Raw genomic sequence first — 16,721 nt, 5'->3', positions numbered from 1 at the left:
TCTTAAAATAAAGTGGTGATCCTAACTGACCTAACGACAGGGACTTTTTACTAGGATTAAATGTCAGGAATGGTGAAAAACTGAGTTTAAATATATTTGGCTAAGATGTATGTAAACTTCCGACTTCAACTGTATAATGACAAGATGCCCATCTCTGGCCTAACAATGGGAGTCGTTGTACCAAAGGCGGGAAAAAATAAGCCCATAGGTCCTAAATAAGCCCATAGAAACGCAATGGACTTATTTTGGACAGATTTTAGTGAGAGTGAAGCCTCTTCCTTCACCTCTTCCTCTATGGTTTACACACACACACCAAGCACGTCCCCTGCCTCTTATGCCAACAAAGTTGAAATATCACATCTTCCTCTCTGACAAGCGGTTTCAACTCGCTATTTGCATTTGAGGTTTGGTCCAACAGAAATCATTCCTATGGACACCGAAACACATTGAGAAATTATTTTAATTAAGAGGAGGTTAACTTTTCTAACGAGACCCTTTTACGTCTCAACTACTCAAATTTAGTGCAGAGCATAGACTAATAAAATGAGAGTATCAATGAACATTGATTCTGGAAAATGCTCAGTTTGCACAGCATTGGGGTATCATGTACCACAAGCAGCATTTTAGCCAAATACTGTTATACTTGCGGTCTAGTCTGTGTTTTATAAATGTGCAATAAGCATAAAACACAATTATAAAAAGGAATTAGCAACTCCTTCTCATTCTGAGAAATAAGGTAGGCCACTTGATTTCAACATCAAGGCAAGGTTGGCTACTTTGAAGAATCTAAAATACAAAATATAGTTAGATTTTTTTAAACACTTGTTTGGTTACTACATGATTCCATGTGTGTTATTTAATAGTTGATGTCTTCACAATTATTCTCCAATGTAGAAAATAGTACAAAATTAGAAAAACCCTTGAATGAGTAGGTGTGTCCAAACTTTTGACTGGTACTGTATATATTGTGAACAAAAAAAATAGAGATATAATTTTTAGGCCGTATCGCCCAGCCCTAGTTTTACCTTCTGTGAAACTAACTTCACGGTAACACTGTAGATAGCCAACTTAATGCCACCTATTAGCTTGAGTGTAACATTCTGTATTTTTAGCGCAGAGTTAAGTTCATTTCAACCCATATATTGAATTTGACCAAGTTAGAAAGGAATGACACAGCTATTGGTAGGCTGTTGGAGTGTGGAGCGAGATAGAGAGAAGGGAAGAAGGAGAGAAAGAGAAGAGTGACTCACTCTCAAGTCTCTAAAGAGAGTCCATTACCTTGTTCCAAAGACAATCACATTAGTGCCATAACAGGGTGTCTCCAAATAAAAAGCTATTTGAAGCCACTGGATAGTTTATAGTCTTATCCATAAAGATTCAGACTGTGTGTCTGGTCCAATAGGTCTACAGGGCCTAAGTGACCATCTCAACGTGTGATTTATGTCTTTGTAAACACTATCCCACCCTATGGACAAAGGTTGGGGCGCGTTTAACATCCTCGGAACATTTTTGGCGTTATTTGGTATAAGATCCGAGAGGTAAAAAATAGATAGAGGACTTGGCAGGGTTGTGAGACACCTTTGAGGCAGTTTGAACTCAAATTTCAAACAGAAGTGTGGCAACTGTCAATGATAGGACATGCCATCCTAGGTAGTGTTCCGGATGTCTGTGTTCAGACTGGTGATAATTCAGACATCAAACTGTCTGAGTTTTCATGAATGCACTTTAGTTGAACTAGTAGTCAATGAAATGCATTCTTTTCACAGTAAATCACTGAGCTATAGGAGGTTAATGAATCTCAAAGAAACAACGATGTAGTTAATGTTATTATTATCTAGTTACCATTTTAGTAAGTCATTTCTTAGTAAATAACTAGTAACTCATGCACCATGAAATAAAGTACAAGGTTCACTATCTGTGTTCCATAAGTAACAGGTAATCCTGACAGAATTGCTGGATAACAACTGCATCAAACAGATAGTTCTAGGTCTCGGGTAAAGTCAATTGATTTATCCAAACAATCATAATGAACACCAATCAATAATAGTGAAGGCACCAATTTGAGAATGTTAGAGCAACTTCAACTATATCAAACATGTCTTGGCATGTTCCTCAGGTTAAGTGGGTGTCATAAATGCCAGCTATGTCAGGTGACACTCTTGCACTCTGTCTGTCTCTCTGTCTGTCTGTCTGTCTGTCTGTCTGTCTGTCTGTCTGTCTGTCTGTCTGTCTGTCTGTCTGTCTGTCTGTCTGTCTGTCTGTCTGTCTGTCTGTCTGTCTGTCTACAGGAAACTGAGTTTTACATAAGGTGTTGAACAGGTGTATTTCCAGATGAACTTGGTCAACACATGACATTATATTACATTTTAAACAGGTAAACACGTTTTGGTCATGCGCTGTAAGTGGTTCAGATATTTGACTACATGTCTGGAATGAATGAGTAGTTAATAGAGGAACACGTCACCTTCACTAGTCCTTATCAACCCTTTTCACTGAGGAGATTACAGTAACAGGTGTGATTCAAATATGCACATTGAATGTCTATTCAATGACATACATATTAAAAACCGCCACTCTGTTTGTTCTGGTCCTTGGTGATAAAAAAGATAGAGTGAAACATGTTAACACGATCACACCTTCCCACCACATCCTTCCTTTTACGTTCTGAGGTTTGATATGAACTCTAAATGAGAACCGATCAGTCAGACCTGTGAGTGAGTCTAACCACCACACTGACAACCTGCCCTCTGATTAAAAGGCTTGCACTGGGGTTGCATCATACTGTAGGCTGTAGTCTGCATGTGACTTCTCTACTCTATCAACGCCAGTGCTTGCAATGGAATGTAAGTGGTGCCAGCCTGGTACTCTTTCCTTTCACTGTTCCATGGTTTGTATCTTTGAGACAGTATTATAAAAGACAGTATCATATAGGAGATATATTTTAAAGTTCTATAGTTTTAGACTAGGCATGTATGCTATGTGACTTTTAATTGTGAACCATCCATAGCATGAAGTAGCTTTGGGGACCAATAGTGGAATCTATCCTTAGCCACACTGTTGAACTTGTACAGTGAGTGGAAAAAGTATTTGATCCCCTGCTGATTTTGTACGTTTGCCCACTGACAAAGAAATTATCAGTCTATAATTTTAATGGTAAGTTTATTTGAACAGTGAGAGACAGAATAACAACTAAAAATCCAGAAAAACGCATGTCAAAAATGTTATAAATTGATTTGCATTTTAATGAGGGAAATAAGCATTTGACCCCCTTTCTGGCTCCCAGGTGTCTTTTATACAGGTAACGAGCTGAGATTAGGAGCACACTCTTAAAGGGAGTGCTCCTAATCTCAGCTTGTTACCTGTATAAAAGACACCTGTCCACAGAAGCAATCAATCAGATTCCAAACTCTCCACCATGGCCAAGACCAAAGAGCTCTCCAATGATGTCAGGGACAAGATTGTTTATTCGCAAATGAAAGAAACACAAAATAACTGTCAATCTCCCTCTGCCTGGGGCTCCATGCAAGATCTCACCTCGGAGAGTTGCAATGAATATGAGATCGGTGAGCAATCAGCAAAGAACTGCACGGGAGGATATTGTCAATGATCTCAAGGCAGCTGGGACCATAGTCACCAAGAAAACAATTGGTAACACACTACGCCGTGAAGGACTGAAATCCTGCAGCGCCCGCAAGGTCCCACTGCTCAAGAAAGCACATATACATGCCCTTATGAAGTTTGCCAATAAACATCTGAATGATTCAGAGGACAACTGGGTGAAAGTGTTGTGGTCAGATGAGACCAAAATGGAGCTCCTTGGCCTCATCTCAACTCGCTGTGTTTGGAGGACGAGGAATACTGCCTAGAACACCAAGAACACCATCCCCACCGTCAAACATGGAGGTGGAAACATTATGCTTTGGGGGTGTTTTTCTGCTAAGGGGACAGGACAACTTCACTGCATCAAAGGGACGATGGACGGGGCCATGTACCATCAAATCTTGGGTGAGAACCTCCTTCCCGCATTGAAAATGGGTCGTGGATGGGTATTCCAGCATGACAATGACCTAAAACACACGGCCAAGGAAACAAAGTAGTGGCTCAAGAAGAAGCACATTAAGGTCCTGGAGTGGCCTAGCCAGTCTCCAGACCTTAATCCCATAGAAAATCTGTGGAGGGAGCTGAAGGTTCGAGTTGCCAAACGTCAGCCTCGAAACCTCAATGACTTGGAGAAGATCTGCAAAGAGGAGTGGGACAAAATCCCTCCTGAGATGTGTGCAAACCTGGTGGCCAACTACAAAAAATGTCTGACCTCTGTTATTGCCAATAAGGGTTTTGCCACAAAGTACTAAGTCATGTTTTGCAGAGGGGTCAAATACTTATTTCCCTCATTAAAATGCAAATCAATTTATAACATTTTTGACATGCGTTTTTCTGGATTTTTTTGTTGTTATTCTGTCTCTCACTGTTCAAATAAACCTACCATTAAAATTATAGACTGATCATTTCTTTGTCAGTGGGAAAACATACAAAATCAGCAGGGGATCAAATACTTTTTCCCCTCACTGTACTTCTACTAATATAGAAGCAGTAGGCCTCGCTGATGGTTGTCTTTTCCTTCGTTGCCCATAGAGATAGAGAGTGATTTCCTGTGTGAACCCACACCCAGTAGTAAAGTAAACCAAACCACAGATAACATTTAGTGTAAATGAGTGTGGGCTGGGCATGACTGGATTGATGCCCCTAATAATCTGTAAATCTGTGTATTTTCTACACAGGAAGTTTACTGAAGAGACAGGCAAGTACACTGCAGTCATTTGCAAAGGAGTCGAGGGAGGACCATTGGGGGAGTTGAGTGTCCGCTCGATCAAGGGGGTTGAAAGTCTGCTCGCAGTCCCCTAGCAACAAGCATTGACTGGAGAGAAGACTTCAAAAGTTTCTGTTGTTTACAGAAGAGATAAACAATGACATCGCCACCCCAGAGAGAGAAGCAATTTGGTCTAAGTAGCGGAAAAATGCATGACTTCAAACTTGGATGTGATGATTAGGTTACTCTGACCAAAACAACCTCTAGTGCTAGATTGTACACAGCAAATTGTCCAGTGTTAGCTAGTGTTGATTTTCAGTGTAACATTTCTTTCTTTTTATTTATTTTTTACTCCCCTTTTCTCCCCAATTTCGTGATACCCAATTGCAATCTTGTCTCATCGCTGCAACTCCCCAACAGGCTTGGGAGAGGCGAAGGTCGAGTCATGCGTCCTCCAAAACATGATCCGCCAACCTGCCTTAACACCTGCCCACTTAACAGGGAAGCCAGCTGCACCAATGTGTCAAAGAAAACACTGTTCAACTGACGTTCGAAGTTAGTCTGCAAACACCCAGCCCACCACAAGGAGTTGCGAGAGCACGATGGGCCAAGTAAAGCCCCCCCCCCCGGCCAAACCCTCCCCTAACCTGGACGACGCTGGGCCAATTGTGTGCCACCCTATGGGACTCCCGGTCATGGACTGGGATCGAACCCAGGTCTGTAGTAATGCAATGCAGTTCCTTAGACCGCTGCGCCACTAGGGAGTCCCAGTGTAACATTGCTAGTGTTGATTCAGATGTTAAATTACATCTGTAAGTGTTGAAGGCCCAGTGCAGTCAACAACATAATTTCCATGTGTTATATATAAATATTTCCACTAGAGGTTGACCGATTATGATTTTTCAACACCGATACCGATTATTGGAAGAACAAAAAAAGGCTATACCGATTAATCGGCCAATTTATAATGACAATTACAACAATACAAATCAAATCAAATGTATTTGTCACATACACATGGTTAGCAGATGTGAATGCAAGTGTAGTGAAATGCTTGTGCTTCTAGTTCCGACAATGCAGTAATAACCAACGAGTAATTTAACCAAACAATTCCAAAACTACTAACTTATACACACAAGTGTAAAGGGATAAAGAATACTGTATGTACATAAAGATAAATGAATGAGTGATGGTACAGAACGGCATAGGCAAGATGCAGTAGATGGTATTGAGTAAAGTATATACATATGAGATGAGTAATGTAGGGTATGTAAACAAAGTGGCAGAGTTTAAAGTGGCTAGTGATACATGTATTACATAAAGATGCAGTAGATGATATAGAGTACAGTATATACATATACATATGAGATTAATAATGTAGGATATGTAAACATTATATTAAGTAGCATTGTTTAAGTGGCTAGTGATATATTTCCATCAATTTCCATCTATTCCCATTATTAAAGTGGCTGGAGTTGAGGCAGTGTGTTGGCAGCAGCCACTCAATGTTAGTGGTGGCTGTTTAACAGTCTGATGGCCTTGAGATAGAAGCTGTTTTTCAGTCTCTCGGTCCCTGCTTTGATGCACCTGTACTGACCTCGCCTTCTGGATGATAGCAGGGTGAACAGGCAGTGGCTCGGGTGGTTGTTGTCCTTGATGATCTTTATGGCCTTCCTGTGACATCGGGTGGTGTAGATGTCCTGGAGGGCAGGTAGTTTGCCCAAGGTGATGCATTGTGCAGACCTCACTACCCTCTGGAGAGCCTTACGGTTGTGGGCGGAGCAGTTGCCGTACCAGGCGGTGATACAGCCCGACAGGATGCTCTCGATTGTGCATCTGTAGAAGTTTGTGAGTGCTTTTGGTGACAAGCCGAATTTCTTCAGCCTCCTGAGGTTCACGATGCTGTCTGTGTGGGTGGACCAATTCAGTTTGTCTGTGATGTGTACGCCGAGGAACTTAAAACTTACTACCCTCTCCACTACTGTCCCATCGATGTGGATAGGGGGGTGCTGTTTCCTGAAGTCCACAATCATCTCCTTAGTTTTGTTGACGTTGAGTGTGAGGTCATTTTCCTGACCTCCTCCTCCTTTCCTGAGGTCCCTCACCTCCTCCCTGTAGGCCGTCTCGTCGTTGTTGGTAATCAAGCCTACCACTGTAGTGTCGTCCGCAAACTTGATGATTGAGTTGGAGGCGTGCATGGTCACGCAGTCGTGGGTGAACAGGGAGTACAGGAGAGGGCTCAGAACGCACCCTTGTGGGGCCCCAGTGTTGAGGATCAGCAGGGTGGAGATGTTGTTACCTACCCTCACCACCTGGGGGCAGCCCGCCAGGAAGTCCAGTACCCAGTTGCACAGGGTGGGGTCGAGACCCAGGGTCTCGAGCTTGATGATGAGTTTAGAGGGTACTATGGTGTTAAATGCTGAGCTGTAGTCGATGAACAGCATTCTCACATAGGTATTCCTCTTGTCCAGATGGGTTATGGCAGTGTGCAGTGTGGTTGAGACTGCATCGTCTGTGGACCTATTTGGGTGGTAAACATTTTGGAGTGGGTCTAGGGTGTCAGGTAGGGTGGAGGTGATATGGTCCTTGACTAGTATCACAAAGCACTTCATGATGACGGAAATGAGTGCTACGGGGCGGGGCGGTAGTCGTTTAGCTCAGTTACCTTAGCTTTCTTGGGAACAGGAACAATGGTGGCCCTGTTGAAGCATGTGGGAACAGCAGACTGATAAGGATTGATTGAATATGTCCGTAAACACACCAGCCAGCTGGTCTGCGCATGCTCTGAGGACGCGGCTGGGGATGCCGTCTGGGCCAACAGCCTTGCGAGGGTTAACACGTTTAAATGTTTTACTCACGTCGGCTGCAGTGACGGAGAGTCCGCATGTTTTGGTTGCGGGCAGTGTCAGTGGCACTGTATTGTCCTCAAAGTGGGCAAAAAAGTGATTTAGTCTGCCTGGGAGCGAGACATCCTGGTCCGTGACGGGGCTGGTTTTCTTTTTGTAATCCGTGATTGACTGTAGACCCTGCCACATACCTCTTGTGTCTGAGCCGTTGAATTGCGACTCTACTTTGTCTCTATACTGACGCTTAGCTTGTTTGTTTGCCTTGCAGAGGGAATAGCTACACTGTTTGTATTCGGTCATGTTTCCGGTCACCTTGCCCTGGTTAAAAGCAGTGGTTACTGCTGAACACTTATTTTAACTTAATATAATACATCAATAAAATCAATTTAGCCTCAAATAAATAATGAAACATGTTCAATTTGGTTTAAATAATGCAAAAACAAAGTGTTGGAAAAGCAAGTAAAAGTGCAATATGTGCCATGTAAGAAAGCTAACGTTTAAGTTCCTTGCTCAGAACATGAGAACATATGAAAGCTGGTGGTTCCTTTTAACATGAGTCTTCAATATTCCCAGGTAAGAAGTTTTAGGTTGTAGTTATTATAGGAATTATAGGACTATTTCTCTCTTTATCATTTGTATTTCACATACCTTTGACTATTGGATGTTCTTATAGGCACTTTAGTATTGCCAGTGTAACAGTATGGCTTCCAACCCTCTGCTCGCCGCTACCTGGGCTCGAACCAGGAACACATCGACAACAGCCACCCTCGAAGCAGCGTTACCCATGCAGAGCAAGGGGAACAACTACTCCAAGTCTTAGAGCAAGTGACATTTGAAACGCTATTAGCGCGCACCCCGCTAACTAGCTAGCCATTTCACATCGGTTACACTAGCCTAATCTTGGGAGTTGATAGGCTTGAAGTCATAAACAGTGCAAAGCTTGAAGCATTGCAAAGAGCTGCTGGCAAAACTCACGAAAGTGCTGTTTGAATGAATGCTTACGAGCGAGCTGGTGCTAACCATCGCTCAGTCAGACTGCTCTATCAAATCATAGACTTAATTATAACATAGAAATACGAGCCTTAGGTCATTAATGTGGTAGAATCCGGAAACTATCATCTCGAAAACAAAACATTTATTCTTTCAGTGAAATACGGAACCTTTACGTATTTTATCTAATGGATGACATCCCTAAGTCTAAATATTGCTGTTACATTGCACAACCTTCAATGTTATGTCATAATTACGTAAAATTCTGGCAAATTAGTTCGCAATGAGCCAGGCGGCCCAAACTGTTGCATATACCCTGACTCTGTGTGCAATGAACGCAAGAGAAGTGACACAATTTCACCTGGTTAATATTGCTAACCTGGATTTCTTTTAGCTAAATATGCAGGTTTAAAAATATATACTTCTGTGTATTGATTTTAAGAAAGGCATTGATGTTTATGGTTAGGTACACGTTGGAGCAACGACAGTCCTTTTTCGCGAATGCGCACCGCATCGATTATATGCAACGCAGGACACGCTAGATAAACTAGTAATATCGTCAACCATGTGTAGTTATAACTAGTGATTATGATTTATTGTTTTTTATAAGATACGTTTAATGCTAGCTAGAAACTTACCTTGGCTTCTTACTGCATTCGCGTAACAGGCAGACTCCTCGTGAGGCAGGTGGTTAGAGCGTTAGACTAATTAACTAACTAAGGTTGCAAGATTGAATCCCTGAGCTGACAAGGTAAAAATCTGTCGTTCTGCCCCTGAACAAGGCAGTTAACCAGTTAGCCGGGTACCGGCCTCAGTCTAAGAAGCAGGTGGAGAGGATGAACCAGGAGCTGGGGAGGTTCCTGAGGAGTCACTGCCAGGACCAGCAGGAGGAGTGGGCCCCATTCCTTCCCTGGGCAGAGAACTCCCAGAATTCTTTACGTCACTCCTCCACCGGGCTGACTCCCTTCCAGTGTGTTATGGGTTATCAGCCAGCCCTGGCTCCGTGGACCCCGAGCCAGACCAAAGCTTCTCCGGTGGACGAGTGGTTCAGGCACGCAGAAGAGATCTGGAACGATGCCAACGTGAGACTCACCACCACAGTGAGGCTCCTGTGTTCCATCCTGGTTATCCCATCTGGCTCTCCACCAGGAACCTCCCAATCCGCCTGCTCTGTAAGAAGCTGAGTCCCCGGTTTGTGGGGCCATTGAAGGTCCTCCCGTCAATGAGGTGATGTATAGATTACAGCTCCCCACTCCCGACGTCGTGAGTGTTGGCTCCAGTACCTGTTGGGTACGGTCCAGAGATGCGTTGTTGGGTTCTGTTGGACTACATTCTAGATCCCAACATCATCTGAGATTTCCACTTCGCTGACCGGCCCGCTCCTCGCCCTCAGGGCCGTCGTCCTGGTCGGCATTGTCTACTCCCGCTACCCTGCTCCGGTGTTCGACATCACCGGTTTACTAACCACCGGTCCTGGCAACCCATCATTACGTACACCTGGCAACTATCAGTACGCACACCTGCTCCCCATCATCAGTCACACATGGACTTCATTACTACCTTGACTACTTACCATTTATCTACCACTCTGTTCTATCATTCATCAGGTATTATTGTTTATGTTTCCTTATTAGACGCTTCTCTTGTTTTGTATTCATCCTATATTCATTATCATTAAACTCACACAGCACTTGTTTCCTAACTCCCTGCGTCTACGTTACAGCATGTTACGAATTCTAGCTACGTGGCTAACGCTAGCTAACACTTACAAGCGTCTAACATCTGCCACTCCAAATTTGCTCCATTCATTAAAATCAATTTAACCAAAACCCATCTATTTGTATGAATAACTGGACCTACCAATTAACTAAACAATATGGATTTGAATGAGAAGGATTTGAATAAACATTGGAATGTAAGAAGCAGACATCATTTCAAATAGGCTATATGTCATATTAAACAACATATAAACACTGTAAATAGGTCAGGAGCCAGACATGGAGCCTAAGAAGGAATGAAAATGAATTATTTAGGCTCTATTATTTCAATTATTTCAAGGCTATAGTCTACAATGAAATACACTGTGAAGCATTTGCGAGTGCGACAAAATAGGCTGGTAGGGATATAAAGCCCTCAGCATTTAAACAACATTTTGTTGTAGTAAATCATTATAATATATAAATTGCACGTATTTTATTTTTTATTTTATTTTTTATTTCACTTTTATTTAACCGGGTAGGCCAGTTGAGAAGAAGTTCTCAGTTACAACTGCGACCTGGCCAAGATAAAGCAAAGCAGTGTGACACAAACAACAACACAGAGTTACACATAGAATAAACAAATGTACAGTCAATAACACAATAGAAAAGTCTATATACAGAGTGTGAAAATGAAGTAAGATTAGGGAGGTAAGGTAATAAATAGGCCGCAGTGGCAAAATAATTACAATTAAGCAAATAAACACTGGAGTGATAGATGTGCAGAAGATGAATGTGCAAGTAGAGATACTGGGGTGCAAAGGAGCAAAAAAACAAAACAATATGGGTATGAGGTAGTTGGATGGGGTATTTACAGATGGGCTATGTTCAGGTGCAATGATCTGTAAGCTGCTCTGATAGCTGATGCTTAAAGTTAGAGAATGAGATATGAGTCTCCAGCTTCAATGATTTTTGCAATTCGTTCCAGTCATTGGCAGCAGAGAACTGGAAGGAAAGGCGGCCAAGCGAGGAATTGGCTTTAGGGGTGATCAGTGAAATATACCTGCTGGAGCGCGTTCTACGGGTGGGTGTGCTATGGTGACCAGTGAGCTGAGATAAGGCTGGGCTTTACCTAGCAAAGACTTATAGATGACCTGGAGCCAGTGGTTTGGCAACAAATTTGAAGCGAGGGCTAGCCAACGAGAGCATACAGGTTGCAGTGGTGGGTTGTGGCTTAATTAGAATGAAATTAAAATTAACTTTTGTGCCTTTAAATTCATTCTTAAAATGAATGTTTAGAAACACAAGTTTGGCCAGTCTGTGGCTTCAGGTTCATGCGATGGTGCCTGGAGAGCCGGTCAGCAGTGGAGAATATCCTCACCACACTTGCAGAGCCACTGGGGATGCTAAACACCATTTTGGCCACTCTGGGCAGAGATGCAAAGTTCTTCTTTTATTTTTCTATAGGTAGGCCTAATAACTCAATAAAAACAGAAAGCCCCTTGAATGTGAGAATATGCCAGGCCTATTGGGCCAAAATCATTTATGGTCTATTGTATAGATAATAGAACGAAAATGAACTAAATGTTTAAGCGATCTGATTTTTAGTCTATAAATACTTTGCTACAATGACACACTTAGTTATCTACCCACCTCATTCCTTTCTTTTAGCACGCGCATGTAGCATGCTTTTGGGATATGTGTCTTTTCAGATTACACAATGATTCTTTAGTTGTGGACACGACATCACCACACTTCCTCTCTTGCTCCTCATCTTTGTAAGTTACCTTGATTTAGCACCTGTGCGTTTTATCAGTTTCTTTATGAAAATATTTAGCTAAATCTGTGACAGTAGCTAAAACAAGGGGCTATAGCAGCACACAAGTAGACTGCAAATGCATGCTGGGGCGGGTATGGCGTGAGCTCACGAAGTGAGAGCTACTGGAGCAAAATTGGAGTGGGCGAGAAGGTAGGAGCTCCAGCCTTTGGGAATCTTGCTCCACGCTGCAGTCAAATTGGGCAAGCTCTGCACCGCTCACAAGCTCTGGTCACTAACCAATACAGTAATGGTTGCTATTTCTAAAGGCACTCTTTGGAAATATGCAAATGTCTTAATTTAACACTGAAAATTGTGGACCCACATAGACACTGGACCAGTGTTGATTTAATACTGGAGTATTTGCTGTTTAGTGGTGGAAAAGCCTTTTATGTAGCCTAACCCTACCCAATCAATCAATTTAACCAATTGACCACAATAAATAAAATACAACCAATGTGGAAATAAATGTATCTGAATGAATGGTATTTCCATGAAAATTACTCACAAATTGGTTGTTATTTCAGTTTGTCACTCATTTAAAAACAATTCCAACATATTTATTTCTATGAATTTCTCCAACAGTATATTTTGTGGAAAACCCAAAGGGTCTTTTATCCGAGGTTAAGTGTTTCAGGTTTTACTGATGCCATATTTATAGTGTCAGGTTTTGGCACTGCACGGCTGGAAAATACAACAGCACAGCACTGAATGGCCCTTTCTGTGTGGAATAAACTTTACATTGGCAGGACTAGCTACGACTCTATTAAATATATAGGCATGTGTGTGTGTGTCTGTCTGTCTGTGACCTAGGGATCTAGGACAGTTGAAATTCCTTTTCAACAGTACTGTATTCAGTAATATTGAAGCTGGAATATTTTGCAGACCACATTTCTAAATATTTTGTTCTTCAACTACAAGTAAAGAGGTGCTAAACCATGTATTGATCGACATGGTGGGACAAGTAGGCTAAACTGTAGTGAGGTGTTATTAAAATGTAGGTACAACCTAACAAGTATATGTACACCCATTTACATCAAGGTAATAACTAGCCTATACATTCAATAGAAAAATACCACACGATCATATCATGAAATCATGACAAGCATTTAGCCAGTGTTTCAAATTGTTTGAGTAGAGACCAACCAACGGTTTGATCCAATGTCCCAGACAGTCAGAGCTGATGCCTGGGGGCTGAATTAATAGGGTGGGATCATGTCCCGCACCAGATGGTGACTGTTGTCATGGGGGAAGGGGTCAAAATTATACAACACACGTACAGTTAAGTAGTCTACAGTATAAACTTTCAATACTGCACATGAATAGTTACAATGTGTCCCAGTAAACAAACAAACACCACTGATCATACGCAGCATTAATCACGCAATGATGTTCAAGTGCAGTGGGCTACAACTTGAGACACGACCGAAAGTTATAGTTGAATAAGGAGTAGAGAACGGACGGCTGAGATTGCTGTAGCCTAGCCTATTGTATCTCGGGTCTGCGGCGTGCGGCCGCTCGTGCGTGGCCCCTCACCCGAGAGCAAGTTGTAAACTTCAGGTAAACTTCAGTCTTCGTTTGTAAACGGTTACATAAAGTAGTTTAGGTACTCAATCTGCATAGCATTGGGCCATCAGTACTATTTCTGCCGGAGTAAAAGTTACTTTGTATCGTTCAAACTACAAGGAATCCCATTAACAAAGTGGCCTTGATCGGACATAACGTTATAGGCTATGTTACAACAACATAGAACACTATATAATACAATGTTTATTTTCTTACCGAACATTTCATGAACGTCAGATCGAAGATCATCATGGAATTCCAGCGACTATCATTCAAACTTCAACCTCGTGTAGAAATCTAAAACTTCCTTTCAAACACAACTATTTTTTTAAATAAAGCATTTTAAGTAAAACATCCAGTTGTTTCCATGTATATATAAAAGCGATACGTTCTGAAGACGCGTCCGTTTTACGCACTCACATTTGAGAGACTGTCCCGCCGATGGCATAATTCTTTCGAAGAAAATCCTCCACACTCATTGACGTCATCCCTGCCCATAGACCAATCACATAACTTCATTTGGAGTGGAAAAAACAATGTCAAAAACAATGTCACTCCCAACATTTAGAAGTAGGCCGACGAAACTGTGAAAAATGAAACAATATTTGATACACGTTGGACGTTCTTTTTTCGTTCTATCCAACAAGTTTTGCTAAATATATTTAGGACTAGAATTTTAGGCTATAATTTTAAATATAATATCATATATCATGAATCTGTTATGATGAATGTAAATTAATTCATATACAATACGTTCATTATTAATAATTAATTATACAATAACCTCAATGCTGTAAGTAGGCTGAATAAGATTTCTTATTTAGTTTAAGACAGACCAGCACACTCTGTATAAGTGGGGATGTTTAGGTGTCGTAATTGTCCAGAACATTTAGAAATGTGTAGGGTTGACATAATTGCCACATGACAGAGTGACTATCTGAACTTTCGATAATGTACCTGAATAAGCTGCATGTATGGCTCTCAGATGAACTGATTCATTAGGACTAGTTATTGCACCCAGGGGAATTCCAGCACTTGATTGTATTCTTTAAATCACAGGATCCATTCTGCCAGTGCCAGACAATGATGCAACACAGATATTGTGCAATCAGCAAACCTGTGACTTTACTCAAGTAAAGACTAAAGACGAGGAATTACTATGTCAGTTCACGGGATAAGCTAAGCCAACTTCCCTTTTTATTTGTCTGTAGAGGATTTTTGACCCTGAAATAAAATAAGTGACATTTCATTTTCAGTAATTTAACATCTTTAGTGTAGATCTTCAGCCCATCTCTAGAGTGTTGTAGTTTTAACAGTGTAATGGTGTAATTCAATACCATTGGATAAAATGTGGCTTCCATTAGACATGTATTTTTGGTGTCAATTAAGATAAAGGCTTAGTCAAGCCTAGCAACCCACGATGCAAGTTAGCTGTAGTTCCACATGTAATAACACAAATGTAGTTACGATTATAGAATGATGTAGGCTCGAAACTTCACTGGTGCAATAGTTCTACAGAGTTACTGTTGGTCACGTTGACATCCTCCCTTGCTAGGCTCTCTATGATAACTTACACAGATGGTGAACAAGACTATATTGGCCATATTCTTACTGTACGTAGGATGCAGTTTAGCCTGAGCTGAGCAGCATCTGTATGAGAGTGTCTGGGTACATGTTGACAACTGTTATGCCAGCTATGCTAGGGAAATGCTCAATTGACAAAATATGTGGTGGAGAGCAAAAGGATTTTCCGTCGTCCACTGTACAAACAGAACTCCTCCACTTCTACGTATCTGACTAAAACAATTATCTTTGGGCTGGCCATCACACACCTCTGATGTAAAGTAGAACAACAGAGAAAAACATTAAAGTGCCAGAAGGTTTGACTCTGGGCTTGACTCATATTTGTTGCTTGCCATTGGAAACCCTAATCCTGGCGAGCATAAACAGTGAGCTCAGTCTTCACATAGAGATGCTGTTTGCTCACACTCTGCCTTTATGTTTGGCTTGAGTAATGAAATCCCCACTGAATCCTAGCAGGAGAGAAACAAATACAGTGCAGTATCAAAGTTTTCTTAGGTCAAAACTGAGCCAAATCAATCATCTCCCTGCTATAGTTTGAAGATATGAACATGACTAAACACTTTAACCTGTTGTATTTTGGCACAACAAAATAGTTCAAGTTGAATAACAGATGCCTCATCCCCATTCAAAAGTTTTCACATAAAATAAACATGTGTTTCAGTTTTTGTACTATCTAGGAAATCGGCAACCATGTATTCCCATCGGCTCACATCCTGTGTTACTTCTTGTGCATGAGGTCATTGCACGACTCAACAACAGGAAGTGTTGTGATAGGCTTGTTTACAAGCCTCTCTGGCCTCTCCTGACATAACCAGTAGTTGCTATTACACACTGACTGGTTTGGACATGGGAACTAGTACTATATGGGCCATCTATAAGTACTCAATGCATTTTAGCACTCAAAACTAGCAGTGTTTCCCTATATCTGCTCCTCGGACAAGATAGTGCTGACATACATGGTCGCCCTGTTTCTAGCTCCTGGTCAACTTTGCAGTATTTTTATATTTTTTTGTCTTATTTCTTACATTATTTAGAAATTAGACTTACTGAATTGGATCCTTTGTTTAAACTCTTCAAGGCAATTCCATTCATCCCGGGGGCTGCTCCAAGACCCTGTCGTAGGAGAAGATGAGTAAGGAGTGAGCTCCTAGTCAGACTCAGGAGGCGTGCATACCATTCAATGCTTCTTAATATATTACTCGCCAACGTTCAGTCCTTGGACAATAAAGTAGACAAGCTCAGGGTGAGGATCTCCTTCCAGAGAGACATCAGGGAATGTAACATACTCTGTTTTACGGAATCATGGCTCTTTCCGGATATACTGTCCCGTCCATTTAGCCAGTGGGGGTTCTCTGTCCATCACGCGGACACGAAGAAAGACACTGGTGGACACTGACTCCTCGGTCCTGAACAAG

At 41.6% G+C, this 16,721-nt stretch overlaps 1 protein-coding gene across 1 annotated transcript in view; it reads right to left on the bottom strand.

Annotated features, from left to right (window-relative positions):
* The window catches only part of LOC135518054 (tumor necrosis factor receptor superfamily member 10B-like), a 41,701-nt gene extending 27,528 nt beyond the window's left edge, over window positions 1-14,173 (bottom strand). The window contains exon 1 of the mRNA XM_064942890.1: window positions 13,939-14,173. Coding sequence (XP_064798962.1) covers window positions 13,939-13,974 — 36 coding nt within the window. The 5' untranslated portion in view covers window positions 13,975-14,173. The remainder of the gene's footprint in view (window positions 1-13,938) is intronic.
* Between the last annotated feature and the right edge of the window lie 2,548 nt (window positions 14,174-16,721).

This window comes from Oncorhynchus masou, chromosome 28 (assembly GCF_036934945.1).
Source record: "Oncorhynchus masou masou isolate Uvic2021 chromosome 28, UVic_Omas_1.1, whole genome shotgun sequence".
Classification (NCBI taxonomy): domain Eukaryota; kingdom Metazoa; phylum Chordata; class Actinopteri; order Salmoniformes; family Salmonidae; genus Oncorhynchus; species Oncorhynchus masou.
This window is presented reverse-complemented; position numbering and strand designations above follow the sequence as displayed.